At 39.1% G+C, this 16813-nt stretch overlaps 1 protein-coding gene across 2 annotated transcripts; it reads right to left on the reverse strand.

Moving 5' to 3' along the window:
• Window positions 1-1827: 1827 nt before the first annotated feature.
• On the reverse strand, window positions 1828-16734 carry LOC6624793 (sodium-dependent neutral amino acid transporter B(0)AT3). Of its 2 annotated transcripts, XR_011416897.1 has the most exons (11): window positions 16418-16734; window positions 9047-9362; window positions 7720-7952; window positions 7078-7655; window positions 6210-6357; window positions 5661-6022; window positions 5441-5603; window positions 5176-5379; window positions 4798-4866; window positions 4025-4657; window positions 3464-3591 (listed from the first exon to the last, which is right to left on the reverse strand). XR_011416897.1 is itself a non-coding variant. In XM_002049308.4 (9 exons), exons 2-9 carry the CDS (start codon window positions 9312-9314, stop codon window positions 3358-3360), a joined length of 2190 nt encoding a protein of 729 aa, XP_002049344.2. In that variant the 5' UTR covers window positions 9315-9362; window positions 16418-16734; the 3' UTR covers window positions 1828-3357. The 2 variants fall into 2 exon arrangements, 1 of the variants encoding a protein (XP_002049344.2); XM_002049308.4 differs by lacking the exons at window positions 4025-4657; window positions 4798-4866 and having other exon boundaries at window positions 1828-3591.
• Window positions 16735-16813: the final 79 nt, after the last annotated feature.

Raw genomic sequence — 16813 nt, forward strand, 5'->3', positions numbered from 1 at the left:
CTAAATTTATTTAAATATAGGGCATCTTCTAGTTGTGCATTAGAGCCTTTTCGGGTCGAACAAATTATTCTGATATAATATGAAGGGTATCTAATAACCAATACGAAAATCTTCATAATTTACCGAACAGTGCAAGCACAATACACCGAGTGAAATAAGATCTGTCATTATGCAATTCCCGAAAGGCTCCAGACAAGAGGCATTTTTTCGAAAACTCAGTACAGGGCATCTTCTTGTCAATACCTAACTCTTGTTAACAAAGATTTCACTTTTGTTGACATATGCCAAGCTTATCAATTGATCAATATCGAAAATGTTTATTAATATTATTCCCGCGTACGAGGCGGCATTCTTCAGGGACTCAATGTCATATTAAATGGTATTTTTACCGTTATAGCTGCTTTAATTGCTTGAACTAAGGTCACACACGCTGCACTTGCATAATACGCTGTTCAATGAGAGCGAAAGAAATACAGAGAGAGAGAGAGAGAGAGAGAGATAGAGACAGATGATGAAAAAGGGAGAGGTAGAGCGTTGCTTTTTTTTTGGACTTATCAAGTGCTACTTTTGCACCGCTGCAAAAACCAAATTTGCCAAACGAAACTTGAACCTGACGATAAGCCTAATCTGTGAATGAGCGTTTTCAGCTTTTGGCAAGCTTTACTCTCAGTGCAAAGTGCTGGCGACAAATATGAAAACAAACTTAAGAAAAAAAAAAAACAGCAAAAAATCGTAATGAATAGAATAACACACCTCCATAAATTTCGTTCTCGAGACCCTGTAGAAAATATTACACAGAACTTTGTATGTGTTGCCAGAAAATAAAGTCAAGTCAGCAATACCCTAATAATTATTTTTTTGGAAACTGAAGAAATTGTTTACTAGACATTTAGGGAATGCTTTGATCTTGATTATTATAATAAGATAATTAATTATTTCACCCAGTTATTACAAATGCATTATTTTGGGTAAAGGCCAACATCCAAACACTATATAAATAAGTTCTTCATTTAAACACAAACTTCTCTTGTTCTTGAACTTAACGCACTATTTATTAATATATCTTTATTTAAATAATAATTACCTGCGTATATCATAATAATGTTTCACATAAGTAATTTCACTTTACGTTTTAAATACAATCAAATTTACACGAGTCCATTTTGTTCGCATACATAATTGTATATTTATGTATATATGTATATATATATCGCTTAGTTCTCTTAAGCCCTACGACAATAATTGATATAGAATATGTTTATAGGATCGTATGTTCGAGTTAGGAATAAGGTGAAAATAAACCATACAATTAAATTTGGTAACTATTTGGTTTCGGTTTACGGTTTGCGAGGATATGACATGATGGGCTTAACTGTGGCTTTCGTATGCTTCTTCAACTCTTCTGCGGAGCGCTATGCTTATAACACTTACGAGTAGTTCCTATATCAATCTTTGAGTTGAATATATATAACTAACATATACAAAACAACTGTTTGGCCTTTTAACTCTCATGTCTCTAGCTCTAGCTCGCCGTCTATAAGCTTATCAACTAACCCAACTAACCAACCACCTGTCTCTGCGCAAGGTACATTTGTCGAGCTTTGGGTGGGCTCTTTTCTTATAAGTTTTCTTTTTTATATAGCCCTTCCAGATACTGGTTATTTGTAGGATTTTTCTCACTGCAAAGCAATTTGATTTTCTGTTTGGTTTTCAAAATAATAAAAATCCATCGAAACTGTCAAGTTGGTGGCCCACATTCACAAATAGCGACGAGGCTCATATCATAAGTATTCTTTGTTCTAATTTTATGTTTTATTGTCTTCAACGTTTGCCGTTTACGAGTACTTTGAAAAATTCCATGTTTTTTTTTGATTACAGTTATCTTGCCTGATCCGAAATCGAGAAATTCTAGTTTTTTTTTTTTGGATGTGTGTGCTTTCTGGATTGATTATAAAAAACCTGTTGCAGTGCTTTGCGGAAACCGAATTTGAAATAGGATTATGTTTTCAGAACCTGATCAAGGGAACATAGGTGAGTGTATGAGTTTGCTTTTGTTTCTTTTTAAGTCAGATCAAAATTTAATGCCGTCTTAAGAACTATTCATATAATTAATCATAACGTTTATTTTCTTGTAATTCTTCTTTCTCTTGTAATAGCATTTTACAACCACTAAAACTATTCACAGCAGTTTTCTTTTTGTTTTTGAATATAAGAAAATACTTTCAGTGTGTGAAAAATAAACATGTGAGGGCAGAAAATATTAAAATACTGAAATATTTGAGATTAGGTTGAAGCAAGTGGCTGTATGTGAAAATAAGTTGTATAACATAAACATAAATGATGATATTTCCTTAGACTACAATTCGAGGATATTATTTAGAATATCACACATGCCATGCTGTTTTGTTTTTTACTTTTTTCTATTTTGTCTGCGTGTAAATTTTAGTATTTTTGTCGTTTTTTTTTTGGTATTTTTTGTATTTTCTTATTTTATTTGCAGTTAACAACTGAACTAGTAATTCTTTAGTTAATATTTAAACTTGCCTAACCTTTTCGATCTCTTTTCATATTAAATTTATGAATTTATTCTTATTATTATTACAATACTTTTGCATTTATACATATACATATATGTATATATTTAAATTAACTTTGTATAGAGCTAAACTGAATATATATTTGGGCGCGATAAGTTCAACTTGAAACTGAATGCTACTAAGTAAATAAAAATAATGAGTTAAACTCTTGGAAATGCGTTTGGTTAAAAGTTTCTTTGGGTTACACTACAAAAAGCGTTTTGCAATTAAAAGTTCTCATGGCTAGGCAGGGTATACAACTGGGTTATATATAGTATATATATAATATATATGTATTAGGGTTTATAAGGACACAAATACAATTGTATTGTGCTCAACAGTTAAATTCTAAAAAACAGTTTTTAACTAAATGCTACGGCAACAGAAATTATAAACATTTTTTTTTCAACTCTCTTCAGAGACCCGTTTTTAGTTCAATTGTAGCTCATTGTACATAGTTTAGTTGTGTGTGAGTGTGTGTAGGTGTGCACTAAAATGTTATTTTAACAATTTTGTTTTACATATTTATAGCTTCTTTTTTAATCTTCTTAAATTTCTTTGTTTAATATTTGTTGAATTTGTTTTTTGCTTAACTTAAGGTTTTTTAAATATAAATTATGTTAAAATACTTAGTGTAAATATATAAATGGTTTTTGCGCTTTAATCGCAAGACCAGATTTATATATAGCATGTTGTTCTCTATATATATATTTTTTTTTTTTTTTTTTTTGACCTAACCTCTAGAATTAAGAGGTCGCTTACCCTTGCCACACTTGCTTGTCTACACATCGTAGGTGTTCTTTCTGTAGTTCTTCTTTCTGCTTGTTGGCACATTTAGATGATTGGTGCCCAGGTTTTTGAGGGGCGTGTTTGCATTTGTTGTTGGACGCATCATCATCATACGCATTGTCATGGGCTTGTCCTCCTCATCATCTTCTGAGAAATCGCTCTGAGTCTTCACATGACCTCCCAACGCGGGCCCACTAAAGTCATTCTCATCATCGTCATCGTCATCCTGTTATCATAGAGAGAATATTTCATTTAAAACGAAATTCACTTAAATATTTCACTTAATATATGTTGAGCTATAAATTCTAAATATAAAGCTTTAAAATAATAATTGTATGTTCAGTTTATTTGTTGATAAACACAAAACATATGGGCACGCGGCGTATGCTTAATATCACAAAGCGTCAAGCTGACAAAAAGCTCTCAAAAAGCGTCACTTTCTAAAAACAACCAACAGAGGGCGCCGCAAGCAGCGCTTGCAGTGGCTGTTTTCTTAAACACTTAGAAACCATAATAAAATTCTTGAAAAATAAATACTTTAACTCTTTAGAAGAAACTCGTTACAATACAAAACCAACCAAAAAATAACAAGAGCACAAAGTTGGGCAAATATTGGGTTTGAAATTCGCATTAATTTTCGATATAATTTTGTACTTTACCTTCTTGATTTGCATTACTGAACCGTCTCATTAGCCAATTTAAAGAGTCTTTTATTCGCTTAGCAGCCCCTTGAGCTGCAGTTGCCGACCTTAGCCTAATATTGAGCTGTCTAGGTGAATGTTACTTGTCTAAACTTTTGGTTATCATTTCGTTTATAAACATTGCACTAAACTAAGTTGCTGGTAAATAATTGTAAACGTTTTTTGTTTATTTCTTTTTTTTTCTGTTTTACGTTTAAGTTTTTCTTGTTCTTTGTAAAGAAGGCGCTGACGAGTTATCTAGTTTTATCGAAGCTTAACGCTTTATCGTTTATCGAACTCTATTACATTTAAATGGCATTGCGATTGTTTTTTTTTGCTATAGTTGAGTATTTGCTGTGCGTTTTTTTTAAATTATTAATATTTTACTTATTGGCTTATGCGGATCGGTTCGAATCGATACGTAACGTATGGGTGAGATTTTTGTTTAGGGTTTTTTCTAGTCAGGCAGACGGCGCGTGAAATTTATCCTTACAGCGTGGGTGACAGGCGTTGAACGGATTTTATTTTTCGGGAGACTACTTTTTGAGTTAGTTAAAGGGTTAGGTTAGGTATTCTTTTTTTTAAACATGTTTAGTTCTTTTATGTCTAGTTCTGTAAGATGAGTAGAACACAAAGGGGGAAGAGAGAGAAAGAAGAGAGTAGAGAATTTTGTGATTAGCAGCAAGTTAAGGGGCGTGTATTTCAGGGATTGGTACGGTTGCGGTTTTCGGGCGGGACAACAAACAACTTACTTCAAAGTCTCCAATTGTGAAGCGTGTGGCCGCTAATAAATCTTGCGGTGGCATATCCGGACTCAAATTCTGAACGACATTGAGCGCGTTAAGAGCGTGATGAATGTTAATTTTTTCGGTATTTTTTCGGTATTGTTTCAAAGCATTTTTAGATAGAGAAACAAGCGTAAATGTGTGGGATGAGTCATTGAGTGAGAGAAAGACAATTAGTTACATTTAAGGATAGAGATAGAGAGAAAGAGTATCTTAGCTTAAATACGTATCGAAACAAACACAACAAATTACTTGGACCAAAATGTGGATACAAGTACTATACAAAAGTAAAGATCCCGTAAAAAGGAAGGTGGTAATACACAAGCTTAACCATTTATCACTCACATCATCATCATTATCAATCATTTCCTTGGTTGAGGCAGTCGTTTCATTTCGCCTTATGGAGCCTTGGTGTATATCCAGATCCACCTTGAGGCACTGGAAGCTGCGCATGAGGAACACAATAGGCATAGGCAGCACACCAGCCAGGATCATTGCCAGAGCAACGCCCATAACCCAACTGGGATAATTCTTTTGTTCAACAACGCCCTAGAAAGTACCATAGAAAATATTAATAAACCATTTAGGAAAATTGAAGATATACGCGTACCAGATCGGCATTCCAAGCGCCATATGTAGGGTTACGTATGACCATAAAGACTATGGAGGAGACCAATATGCACACCATGATAACTGGGCCAATATAGCGCCAGGTCCACTGCCAATACAAGCCGGGTCTGTAGCCCGTCATTTGATAGATGTCCTCAGTGAAGCTGTGAAAGGACGTGTAAGCCAACAATGTGTATTGATATTTGGATGTCAGGACTTACCGTTCATGTCCGTAGATAAATATAACAGCAATCATTTCCATTAGGGCAACTACAACCAAACCAATTGTACCGGCAAATGAATCAAACATCTTGAGCCAATATTCGCCGGCACCTGTGCAGAAGATGAAACCGACAATAAAGCAGAATAGACATACCACACCAGTGACATGTTGTTTCTTAACCCGCTTGATGATGTCAATGTCGAACAACGTGCACAGCATCCCCTCAAGAATGCCGATCTGTGAGCCCAAGCCGAGCGACAGTAACATGGTAAAGAACAACACCGCCCAGAACGGTGCGCCGGGCAGCTCGACTATGGCCTGGGTAAAGACAATGAATGCCAAGCCGGTGCCTTCAGCGGCCTAAAATGAACAAATTTTTAAGAAAAGCAACAGTTAGAAATTGCAATGTATTTTAATATAGAACTATTATGAGTTTTTCTTCTTGAAAATAATGCTCATCAGGTTCAGGTGTAAAAGAAATCGAAGCAAATGTTGTACTACGCATAATATTTTCAAAGTTATATTGTATGCCATATATACTACTTACATTGTCTAGTTCCTTGGAAAGGCTGCACTCACTGAGATGCAATAAGCTGAATTCGGTTGCATTTATCTTATGTATGGCCGTTTCGTAATCCTCGCTACTGGCATTCTTGAAGGGCAGCAGCGCATGCTTGACCAATATATCCGTATTGCTATAAATAGAGAGCGAGAGAGGAATAGAATGAAGGAGAGAGGGGATATTATTGGATAGCTAGCTAAAATCGGCTACAGCTAGCGATTCGAACAGTAGCTCAATACCTAAGCGGCACCAGCTTAAATGGGCCACGCAAATAGTTCAAGAGCAATTGTCAATAACTCAAGGCACGGGCGAGAGGGCGGGGACACAATGCAGAAACCTGTGCAGCGCCCATTAATTGAAACAAATTGACAGACTGACGGGCAGATAGGGAGACGGACGGACAGAGGAGCGCGTATCGATTGGCCTATCAATGAACAAATAACAAATCTAAAGATAGACAAAGCCGCCGCCCGAAGCGGTTACAACTAGGTGATGGACTGATTGACCGACTGACAGGCTGGCTGACTGACCGACTAACTGATTAACTGACCCACCCAATACGCTGCCCGCTGATGCGTGCTGTTGAACTTGCAATGACACGACCCCAACCTTTAACAAATGAGTGTGCACTACTTGAGAATGCCCGACGGGGGAGTTACCCTATACGGAGTTGATAATAAATGAGAATATACATATGGTAAAAATTCATCAACAGACGAGCATGGCTACATCGACTCTGGTTGGGAATAAGTATAGATTATGGGATGGGAGATGCCCTCTACAGCCTGTTACATGCTTTGGTGCGAGGCCCGTATACCGTCTTTTAGCCATTCTATAGGGTATATTAACTTACCCGGCCACACAGCGATCCACATTGACAGTGGCCTTGAAGCCAAGTATGGCAAAGATGACGACACTCGCATAAATGGCGGTGACTGCATTACAAACAGATACCAGCAGCACATCCCGAACGCAGTTATTCTTGGGCGTATTATAGCTGCCAAAGGCAATCAGCGATCCAAAGGCCAGGCCAAATGAGTAAAAGACCTGTGTGGCCGCATCCAGCCAAACTGTCGGCTCCAGCAGCTTTTCCACCTTGGGCGTGTACATGTGCATCAGACCGGCGCCGGCGCCGCGCAGCGTTATGCCCCGCACGAAGAATATGGTGAGCACAATGTAGGGAAAGAGCGAGGTGAAGTAGACCACCTTGCCGGAGCTCTGTATGCCCTTCATGACAATGAAAAAGACAATGGTCCAGGAGAGCAGCAGGCACAATACAATCCACCATTTGAGGCCACCGGGCTCATCCATCGAGGGCGCCGCATCCAAGGTGGTGCGGTACCAAAAATATGTAGTCTCCGATGACTTGGCACACTCCTCCAGCTCAAAGCCGCTACCATTAAGTGGACAGGTGGACCAGGGCAGCGGGTACTGTGAACGTAGAACGTGAGAGTATTTAGAAACGAAAATAAATATGCACGACTTTTGGACTTACCCGAAAACTATTAAACAGATAGTAGAAAACCCACGTGATAATCACGTTATAGTAGAGCGCCACGAAGAGCGTGACAATGCACGAGGAGATGCCAATGCCGCCCAGCCAGGGATGTATGGTATTCCACACGCCCAGAGCGCCTAAACGCATGCGCTGGCCAATGCCCAGCTCGATGAGAAACAAGGGTATGCCCTCCAATATCAGCATGATCATAAAGGGTATCAGAAATGCACCTAAAAAATGCAAAGCGATATCCAAAACTCAGTTGATTATTTAGCCCCAAACCATTTATATATTTCTAGCTTCTCAGCTTATACATATGTTAGGGTATTTGCACTTCGATGCATTTACCAGCTGCTTCTTTTATTTTCGTCTCGTTCGTAATTGAATAAGAACCATGTGGGATTAAAGCTTGGAATGTGACTTTCAATAAAAATGCGTTGTTTGGCACGAGGCGCACAAGTCAAAGCCGGTTCGCCCAAAAAAGACCCTTCAATTAAGTTCTTCCGGCAGGCGCAAAAGTAATGTGCAAATAACCCCCGCCCTCCAGCCCACCCAAACCCCCAAACGCACCATTCACCCATCGTAAGCTCTGCAATTAGTTCACATTAAATCTCATAATGTTATTGTCAAAGCTGCGCATTTGATTAGCTTTAGCAGTCACATGATATCGGCTATGTATGTACATAGAGAACACGAGCGGACTTTGGAGTGAAAGGCGCCTAAAAGGGCTAATAATAGGAGCTGGCAGATTAAAGTGTTGCTTAGGTAGGACAAAAAGCTGTTGCCGGCGCCCGAGCTGTTGCTCTAGGTTTTTCGATTACAATGTTAATTAATACACAGGAGCGGACTTGAACTGAATGAGCCCAAGAGCCCTCATTGAAAATGTTACTAATGAAGACTATTTTAAGAGCGGTAATGGTTGCTTCCAATAATTTTTAATCGTATAGAACATTATAGCTCTAATGTTAGTTCTTAGTCCGTACAAATACGCGGCCCCATTGAACAGGCGCCCAATTGTACGATATAATAAGCGCCGCCCCTGGTAAGGACTGCACCCAATATGAGCAGCTGCAGTCAAAGTAATTAGCTTTATCAACGTCGCACAGGTGCCGATTGACTTTAGCTGGGAGTGGAACTGGGATTGTAATTGGAACTGGTCGGGGGATTTGTCAGCTATCATCGGGTTGCCAAGTGCAGACAGTGATTGGCGCACGCGAATGCAAAAAACACAAGGAAAAAAAGTGCCACATATTGCAAATTTTTGGTCGATCAACGACTGTTACCGGAGACGCTTTGGGTAATTCGATAGATAGGTAATACTCACCGCCACCATTCTGTTGGCACAGATACGGAAAACGCCAGATGTTGCCCAGCCCCACCGAATAGCCAATAATGCTGAGAAAGAACTGCATCTTGCCGCTCCAGGCGGCGCGATCCGGTTCCCCTGGTATATCCACCGATTGCACCGAATTACGTTGCGGTGCGGTTAGGACAATGGTCACCCCGTGGGTGCCGTCGCCCCGTGCTCTTGTGTTCAGGGGCGCCATTTCGTGACCGTTACGCGGTGCATCAATGATTTTCGTGGCAGCCATCAACGCTGGGAGTTAACTCTGATTGTTGCCGTTCCAATGAGCCGTTTTCTGTACGAATATTAATAATAAAAAACTGAATTAGACTTTAATTTCTAAAGCCGTCAACTTAAATGGCTTATGGTCACACAACTCTGCTGGAATTAACAGTTAATATCCAGTCTCTAGAGAATTGTGTGTGCCACAAGACATATGGCAAGTGAATGCGCTGTTGCATGTGCTCAATCTAGAGCTCAAAACTGCTTATTATACCCGGTAGTCATCAAATTACAATGTTGAGCATATGTTTGTGGCAGACAAAACAAGGTTTATACTTCTACTACGCAATCAAATGCATATACTTTCTAAGGCATGACAAAGTCCTGATTAATGCAGCGATGGTTCCATGGGTTGTTAATGTTTCGCCTTAATGGACTTCACAAAGAACATGTTCGATTTAACATTTAGTTTAACTGCAGTACGTTGTCGCTTAACATGAGGTTCAAATTTCACAGTGTCTACACTTAAAAGCTTATTATAGTATATGATTAAAATAATTGTTCGTCTTTGACTTTGATTTATTTTTTCCTTTTCCTTTTACTATCATAAGTGCTTAATTCAAAATTTTGACCCAAATCGACAAAATGGCAAGGGGTTACATCACGTTTTTTTTTTTTTTTTTCAAAATAGAAGTCGGTGCGAAAATCTAAACGTTTTTGATGATTTTATACATTACAGTTCCCTCAGTCCTCTCCCTCTTTCTTTCTGCAGCCCTAACTACATATATTTCCCTTACTCACACACAGCATGCATCTGTTAAAGGACACTCCGGCTGTTTGATCAATAAGTTGGCCAAAGTTCCTTAGGTATATGCGTGTTAATGTGTGTGTGAGTGTGTGTTGTACCCATGAATTTTATATGTAAATCTCTTATAGTTTGCCATTTTTGTGTCCCGTCCTTGAGCTGTGGCTTCAAGTGGTTTTGCGCGTGGGCGGTTCGTGTCCTGACGCTTAACTCAATTTATGCCCTAATTATTGGCCATTAAGGAAAGTTTTTTCGTGTACAATTTTTCTGTGTGCCAACATGTATACATAAATTTATTAAGTTACTTAGCTAAAGTAGTTGGGACTAATTCTTTTATATTTTTGAGCTTGTAATGTACTAGTTGCTAAAAACAATTTGAAGGGCCCTCCCCGTTATGCACAGCCTTGTCTCTTTTGCTGTCCTTAGTTCAAGTCAAATGTCAACGGTTTTCCATGAAAAGGTCGCAGCTAATTAAACTGCACACAAACATGCATTTATGCATGCTGCTATATATATCTGTGTGTGTTTTTGCCACAGTTTGACAGTCACTGCACCAAGTTCACGCCCTGCCAATATGCACTCAAAACATGTGGCTTAGTAGAGGGTGGACTCTGCCCAAATCTATGGCAGAAGGTCGTTGCAAATTAAGCAAAAGCAAAAGGAACACACACACACAGACACTACACTCACATATGTATGCATGTGTATATGCATACATATATACAGGCCAGTCTCTGTCTATGTATTGTGTGCTATTTACTTGGAGGCTCGTCTCGCCTGCTGACGTAGTAAAAATTGTCGTTAGCAGAAGTCATGCCAGGCGGAAGCTTAAGCGTAATGGACAAAACGAGAGAGACAGAGAGAGAGAGAAAGAGGGACCGCCAAAGAGAGCGGGAGTAGAAAGGACAGAGAGCAGACGCTGCGTGGGTGTGTGTGTAAGCAGCTGTGCAGCAAGAAGCAGCAGCAGCTGCACAAACTGAATAGAAACTCACCACAAGTGAGAGACAGCGAAAGATAGAGCAGAGGCTAGCAAAGGGCGAGCGAGAGAGTCTGGTAAAAGCTAAGCGAAGAGCTTTTTGTTGGCGTCCTGCTGCGGCAGTCGCTTCATTGATGCCAAAATGCGCCTAGGTAGGAGGCGCACACTATGTGTGTACATGTTTGTATCTGTGTTGTTGATGTTCTTGGCTTGTCCAACATTGCGTATACGTAATGCGCTATGACGTCTTTGGCAGCCGAACAGCCAACGGCTATTGCGTATTTCGTACAATTTTCTTTGGCATATAGGCATTATGTTCCGGAACTCATAGGCCGACAATATTTGTAATTAATTATTGCAATAATTGAAAATATTATTACATGCCATAAAAGGCAAAAACAAAACATTACGCATTTTAATTCTCTAGCTTGGCGAACAGCGAACACCCTTGACCCAGTCCTTACAATTGCTGTTGTTGTTGTTGTTCTAGTTATTGTTGTTGTTGTTGTTGCTCTTGTTGTTGTGCACGCATTGTTGTCCGTTCATCTTGGCCTTTCAATCTTTTCACTCCGTTGATTACACAATCCCATTTACGTTACGTAAAACTGAGCGCAAATATAAACGTCCTGCGAATGCCCATCGCCGAGCTGTGGCTATTGTTGTTCTTTTCTCTATTTTATTGTTGTTGCTGTTGTTGTTGCTGCTAAGCTGTGATTTCTCCGTCGCAGTTTGTTGGTTTTTTTTGTTTGTTTTTGTTAAACCACCTGGCCAGCTGGCTTACGTCTTTCGAGGCTTAAGCGCCCAACCGCCCTACCGGCTTTTTTCTATATAAAGCTCAAGCTGTCAAGTTTTTGCTTTTCGCAGGACACGCCTGGCCCTGGCCCTGTCAGCGTCTCGCTGTGCATATGTGTGTGTGTGTATGTGTGAGTGTTAGCCACTGAGTGGTCTGCAAAACAATGCCTAAACTGTTTTTATAGGAAATTACTCAATAATAGCCTCCAAGACTGAACGCCTAATAGAAGCCAAACGGCTTTGTTCGGCCACTCAGATAGGCCAAGCGAATAGCTCAGCAAATACTATACCAAAAAGGTCCATCAATTTATTCAATATATATATATAGACATGGATTTCATATCCCCTCACAGGCCCAATTACATAACCGAGCAATGCAAACAGATTTATTTCACCAGTGAGCGCCGCAAATAGCAAAGCACTTTTTTTTAGCCGAACTGACACAAAAATAAATTTTAAATGAATGGAAATATACCAGGCGCATAACCCCTAAAACGACGCTACCTATCACGCACACACACACACACACACACACATACACACAGGCGACCCCGCACACACTCACACGTGCTAGCAAAAAGCTTGCCATTTCGCATTTGTATTGGTGTCTCTTCAGTGCGGCTCAACTTGAAAACCCGAATAAAGGACATTTCGAAATTGCGTCGTGCCAAAATTATATTTAAAACAGGAAAGAGCGCTCGGTCGGCGGAATGCTCGCCTAGCAAATGCCCTGTAGTCAATGCTATAAGAGAAACCGTTAATTTGTCAAACTTGTAAATAAACTAATCCGTGCAGAGTTTGTTTTTTATCAGCTTTAACAACGCTATCTATATATCCACCGTATCTAATATATTTGTTTATATATCCTTATGTGCTTTCAGTATGAAAAGTATTATTATCATTTTGAACAATAATTTTATATGATTACCAATAATATCTAATCATTATCAAATATAGTATAAAGAGATCGATAGCTATGCTTTTTTTTAATAGGCAAATTATGTTCTCTTTTTTCAATATATGCATCGCAGTACATATTTAAACGATAGTCTTTTATTATATATTATAACATCATTGTAAACATTTTTGAGCAGAATGCAAAATAAATTTAATAGCCTTTGATGGTAAAGACCCCAAGATTAATAAGATATAAGTGAGCGCGAAGGAGAAGATCTTAAGTATTTTTATAGGTTGCTTGCATAATCACAAAAGTTTTCTGCTTCGCAAACATATTCTGTTCACACAATTTGTGTTTATAGGGTATTTAAAGTTCAACCCTCTTAAACAGCTTGGCCCAGGTAGGGTGCGCGCGGGGTTGCTTTAAAGCTGCTGACGCTAGCTCCGGCAAGTTCAAAGCACACACAGACACACGTTTTGGAAGGAAGGGTTGCCAGATATGGCACACGGGGGAGCCTGAGTGCATTTGACATGGCGTGTTTGTCAGAGCAAATCGATAAGCGAATTGAGGTAGTCGACGCGGCTTGACCCGAGTGAGAGGGCGAAGCAGATGCAGGGCCGGAGCGAGATAGTTGTTGGGGTCTTAACTATTTTACATAAATCATGCAGTGTGATTGCCTATAAAACACATTCGATTCATGCCGTCGATTTGCAAAGTTTTATGGCTTTTTTCGCATTCGTAATTTCTTCCAGGCCCACACACAGTCGCTGCACTTGTAAACACACTGGCAATAGCCATGTTAATAGCTGCATATACATAATTTTTCAGCTATTTTTGTTTCGATGCATTTTGGCATTTGCAATGTGAGGCACTCGGCGAAATCTAGCCCAGGCATTACATTTGGCCTCTGCTCTTGAACAACTATTTTTTCTAATTTGTATACCCTGTTCGGAGAAAGATAAAGAGTATATTGTACTTAGGCAAGGTGAAAATTTGGCATATATACTAGTCTATATACTAGGCTATATAAATATATGACAGAGGTGGATTATTGAGTTTCTCCAAGGATCCAAAACAAATCTCTTCCAGTCCACCCAGGCCACACAAGTCACAAAAGAAAGGAAACGACTCAAAAATGCTGTTTTTTGAAACTGTGTAGAGAGTATTGAGCAAGTGGTCGCACCCCATCCAAAGTTCTTATTTGATTTTTTTTCTGAACTAACAATGAAAGTAATTCATTTGGCGCCGAAAATCTATGTAATATATATTCGATGGTAAAATTAAAGTGCACCACCCGCTGCCGCCCACCTTTTTTTCTCTCGCCCCCTCTCTCTCTCTCTCTCTCTCTCTCTCAGCTTTGCTTGCGCCTGCACCCCCGCCTTGGCTTCTTGGAAATCTGTGCTAGTCTTTTGAAGCGGCATAGACTGGGCTGGACTGGTTGGAGCCACTTGGCTCTGCTCAAACTGCTTTGGGTTTGGCTTAAACTGCTCCATTGAATGGTTTTGTATTTCATCTGGCTTGTATTGTTTATGCATCCCTAACCTTGGTCTATTGCAACTTGCCAGAATTCTTATATAAACACATGCAACTGATGGGTGGCACAGCTGTTGGGACTATGGAAAATTTTCTAAGTATTTGATAGATGCTCTGTTACGGAAAATTTTTAAAATATTCAATAGATGTTGCGCTAACTATTATCTATTGGAGCTCTCTTTATGGTTGCTCTAGGTTAGTTTTTCAAGATTTGTTCAGTTCCGTTTCTAGCGAAAATGCATAGATTATAATAATTTATGGTAGATACTTACACAAAGTTTCATTCATTTATTGTAAACCTATTGTAGCGTTGCTTTGTGCAATCTTATGTCAACAAACGGTGTCTTAAATTATGGAATATCTATAGATTAAAGAGTAAATAACGATACCATGCACTTGCTAATTAAAGCCGGCGGCTGGTCTTTATTCCAATGGAACCAAATTAAAGCCAAACCGAACTCTTATATTTGTTGCTTTTGTATCTATTTTCTCTCATCATCGATTAATAAGCAGATCATCAGGATAGTTATCCATCAATTTAAAGCCTCATGCAACTCAGATCCTTGTGGATGTAAGTCCGCAAACAAAGTCTCGTTGAGTTTGTTTTTACAATTTTAAGTATGAATAATATTGGGATATACAATGATATGCCATTTACTTATTTTTAAGCCCATGTAACTCAGCTGTTTTCTGCTGTAGATTAATAATTTTTGATTTGCATAGTTTCCTTAACGTTAAATATGCAAAATCTATTTAATTAAAAGTAAAGAGAAAGTCGATGAACTATCCAAGCAACTGTAGCCGATTGTAACTCAGCTGTTTTTCGCTCTAGATTCGCAAAAGGCAGCTTATTTGGTTTCGTTTCCATGGAAACCCATGATTATACGGCATGCAAAAGCAGCTGATATATGTAAGGCACTCCCCAGTGCTACTACGAAAAATTTGAGTGCGACACTTCTCAGGGGCAAGTGCATAGAAAACTTTTGCGGCACGGATAAGATCAATTCATCAGGTTGACGGTTGCACTCGGGAAATGCCAAAAAAAAAAAAAGTAAAGAACCAGTACCTTATATAGAGCTTCTCTTCTACATATATATATGTATGCACAGTTTAGCGGCACTTTCGCTCTCACTCTGGCCACGGCAGTGGGAGGGAGATGGAAAGTGAGACTGGCATTCGCCAGGGCCAAAATGCAATCAGCCAAGCACAAAGTTCACTTTCGTGTTATTTTTTTGGCAAAGCATCAACTGTTGGTCTGTTGGGCTGCTGCGGCTACAGTTGCGGACGCGAATGTGTATCCGAGAGGAAGGGGGTTGTATTTGAGTGTGAGCTTTTAAGGTTTTTCTACGTTTTTGGGCAGAACAACCCCCAGCCAATGCCATTGCCAGCCTCAATGCAATTTCCCTTCACCACACAACGAAGATGGGACCCAGAGAGCAGGAACGCAAGAGAGAAAGCGAGAAAGGGACTGTGGCAGCAGGAGTGCGAGAGAGCAGGCGTGGAAAGCTTGTGGGAAAATCAAATTGTTTTACAGCACTTGGATATATAATATTTGCCCTGGCTAAAAACGGTTTATGTTTATGTGTTATGCAAAAATCAATCACATGATCTGCTCAAAATTACTGAAATCATATAATATACTATACACATCAATCTTGTTTAACGAGCTTTATGCAATTGTTGGAGCTGCTGCAACACGTGCTGCCCCCATACGGGCATAAATTTGTTTGTTTGATTTTTCTTTGTAAAATTGATAAAAAACAATAAATAATAAATGAAAATAGCACAAAAAATAACACAACTTCGACGTGCGAGTCGTGCAAATAATTTGCATGAAAATATTCGCTGATTGTTGATTTTGTAAATTCGCATTTCTTTGCTTAGCGAAATTGTAAATGCACAAAAATGTAAATATTTAAATGGGACATAAATGAATAATTGTAGTTGTAAAAGTCTCAGTATAGACAAAGCACGTGCATCCTTTTTGCTTATATGCATATGTGTGTGTGTGTGTGTGTGTGTGTGTGTGTGTACATGTGCTGCGTGCGCAGGACACGTCAGGACAAAAGTGCTGTGAAATTCTATGCGCTATTTCATCTCTTCTTATTTCAAGCCACAACGTACCAAACTTTGGGTTGGCTTAGCTTCTTTTTAGATGTTCCGTTTAGGGGCGGATTTTTTCACACAGGACACAAGTTGACAGCGCGCCGTTTTATTATCCTTGTTGACCAACTTACTGACAACTCTTGGAATTTGATGTAGTACTCACACATACGCGCACACGCACAGAAATTTCAAAAACTTTTCTTATTCAAACGCAAATTTTGCGTTAAATTTTCTTTATATATATATATATATATATTTTTTTTTTTTTTTGTAATTTCACGTGAATAGCTTTGCTCGGTTCTCACGACCGTCGCTTTGTGCTTTCCGTTGTAAACTGATTTTTCGCTTGGCGCCGAGCAACGAAAATGCTGCCAGTGCCATTTAATAGCGACTGCCTTGGGGTGCGATATTCAT

Source organism: Drosophila virilis, chromosome 5 (assembly GCF_030788295.1).
Source record: "Drosophila virilis strain 15010-1051.87 chromosome 5, Dvir_AGI_RSII-ME, whole genome shotgun sequence".
NCBI classification, from domain to species: Eukaryota; Metazoa; Arthropoda; class Insecta; order Diptera; family Drosophilidae; genus Drosophila; species Drosophila virilis.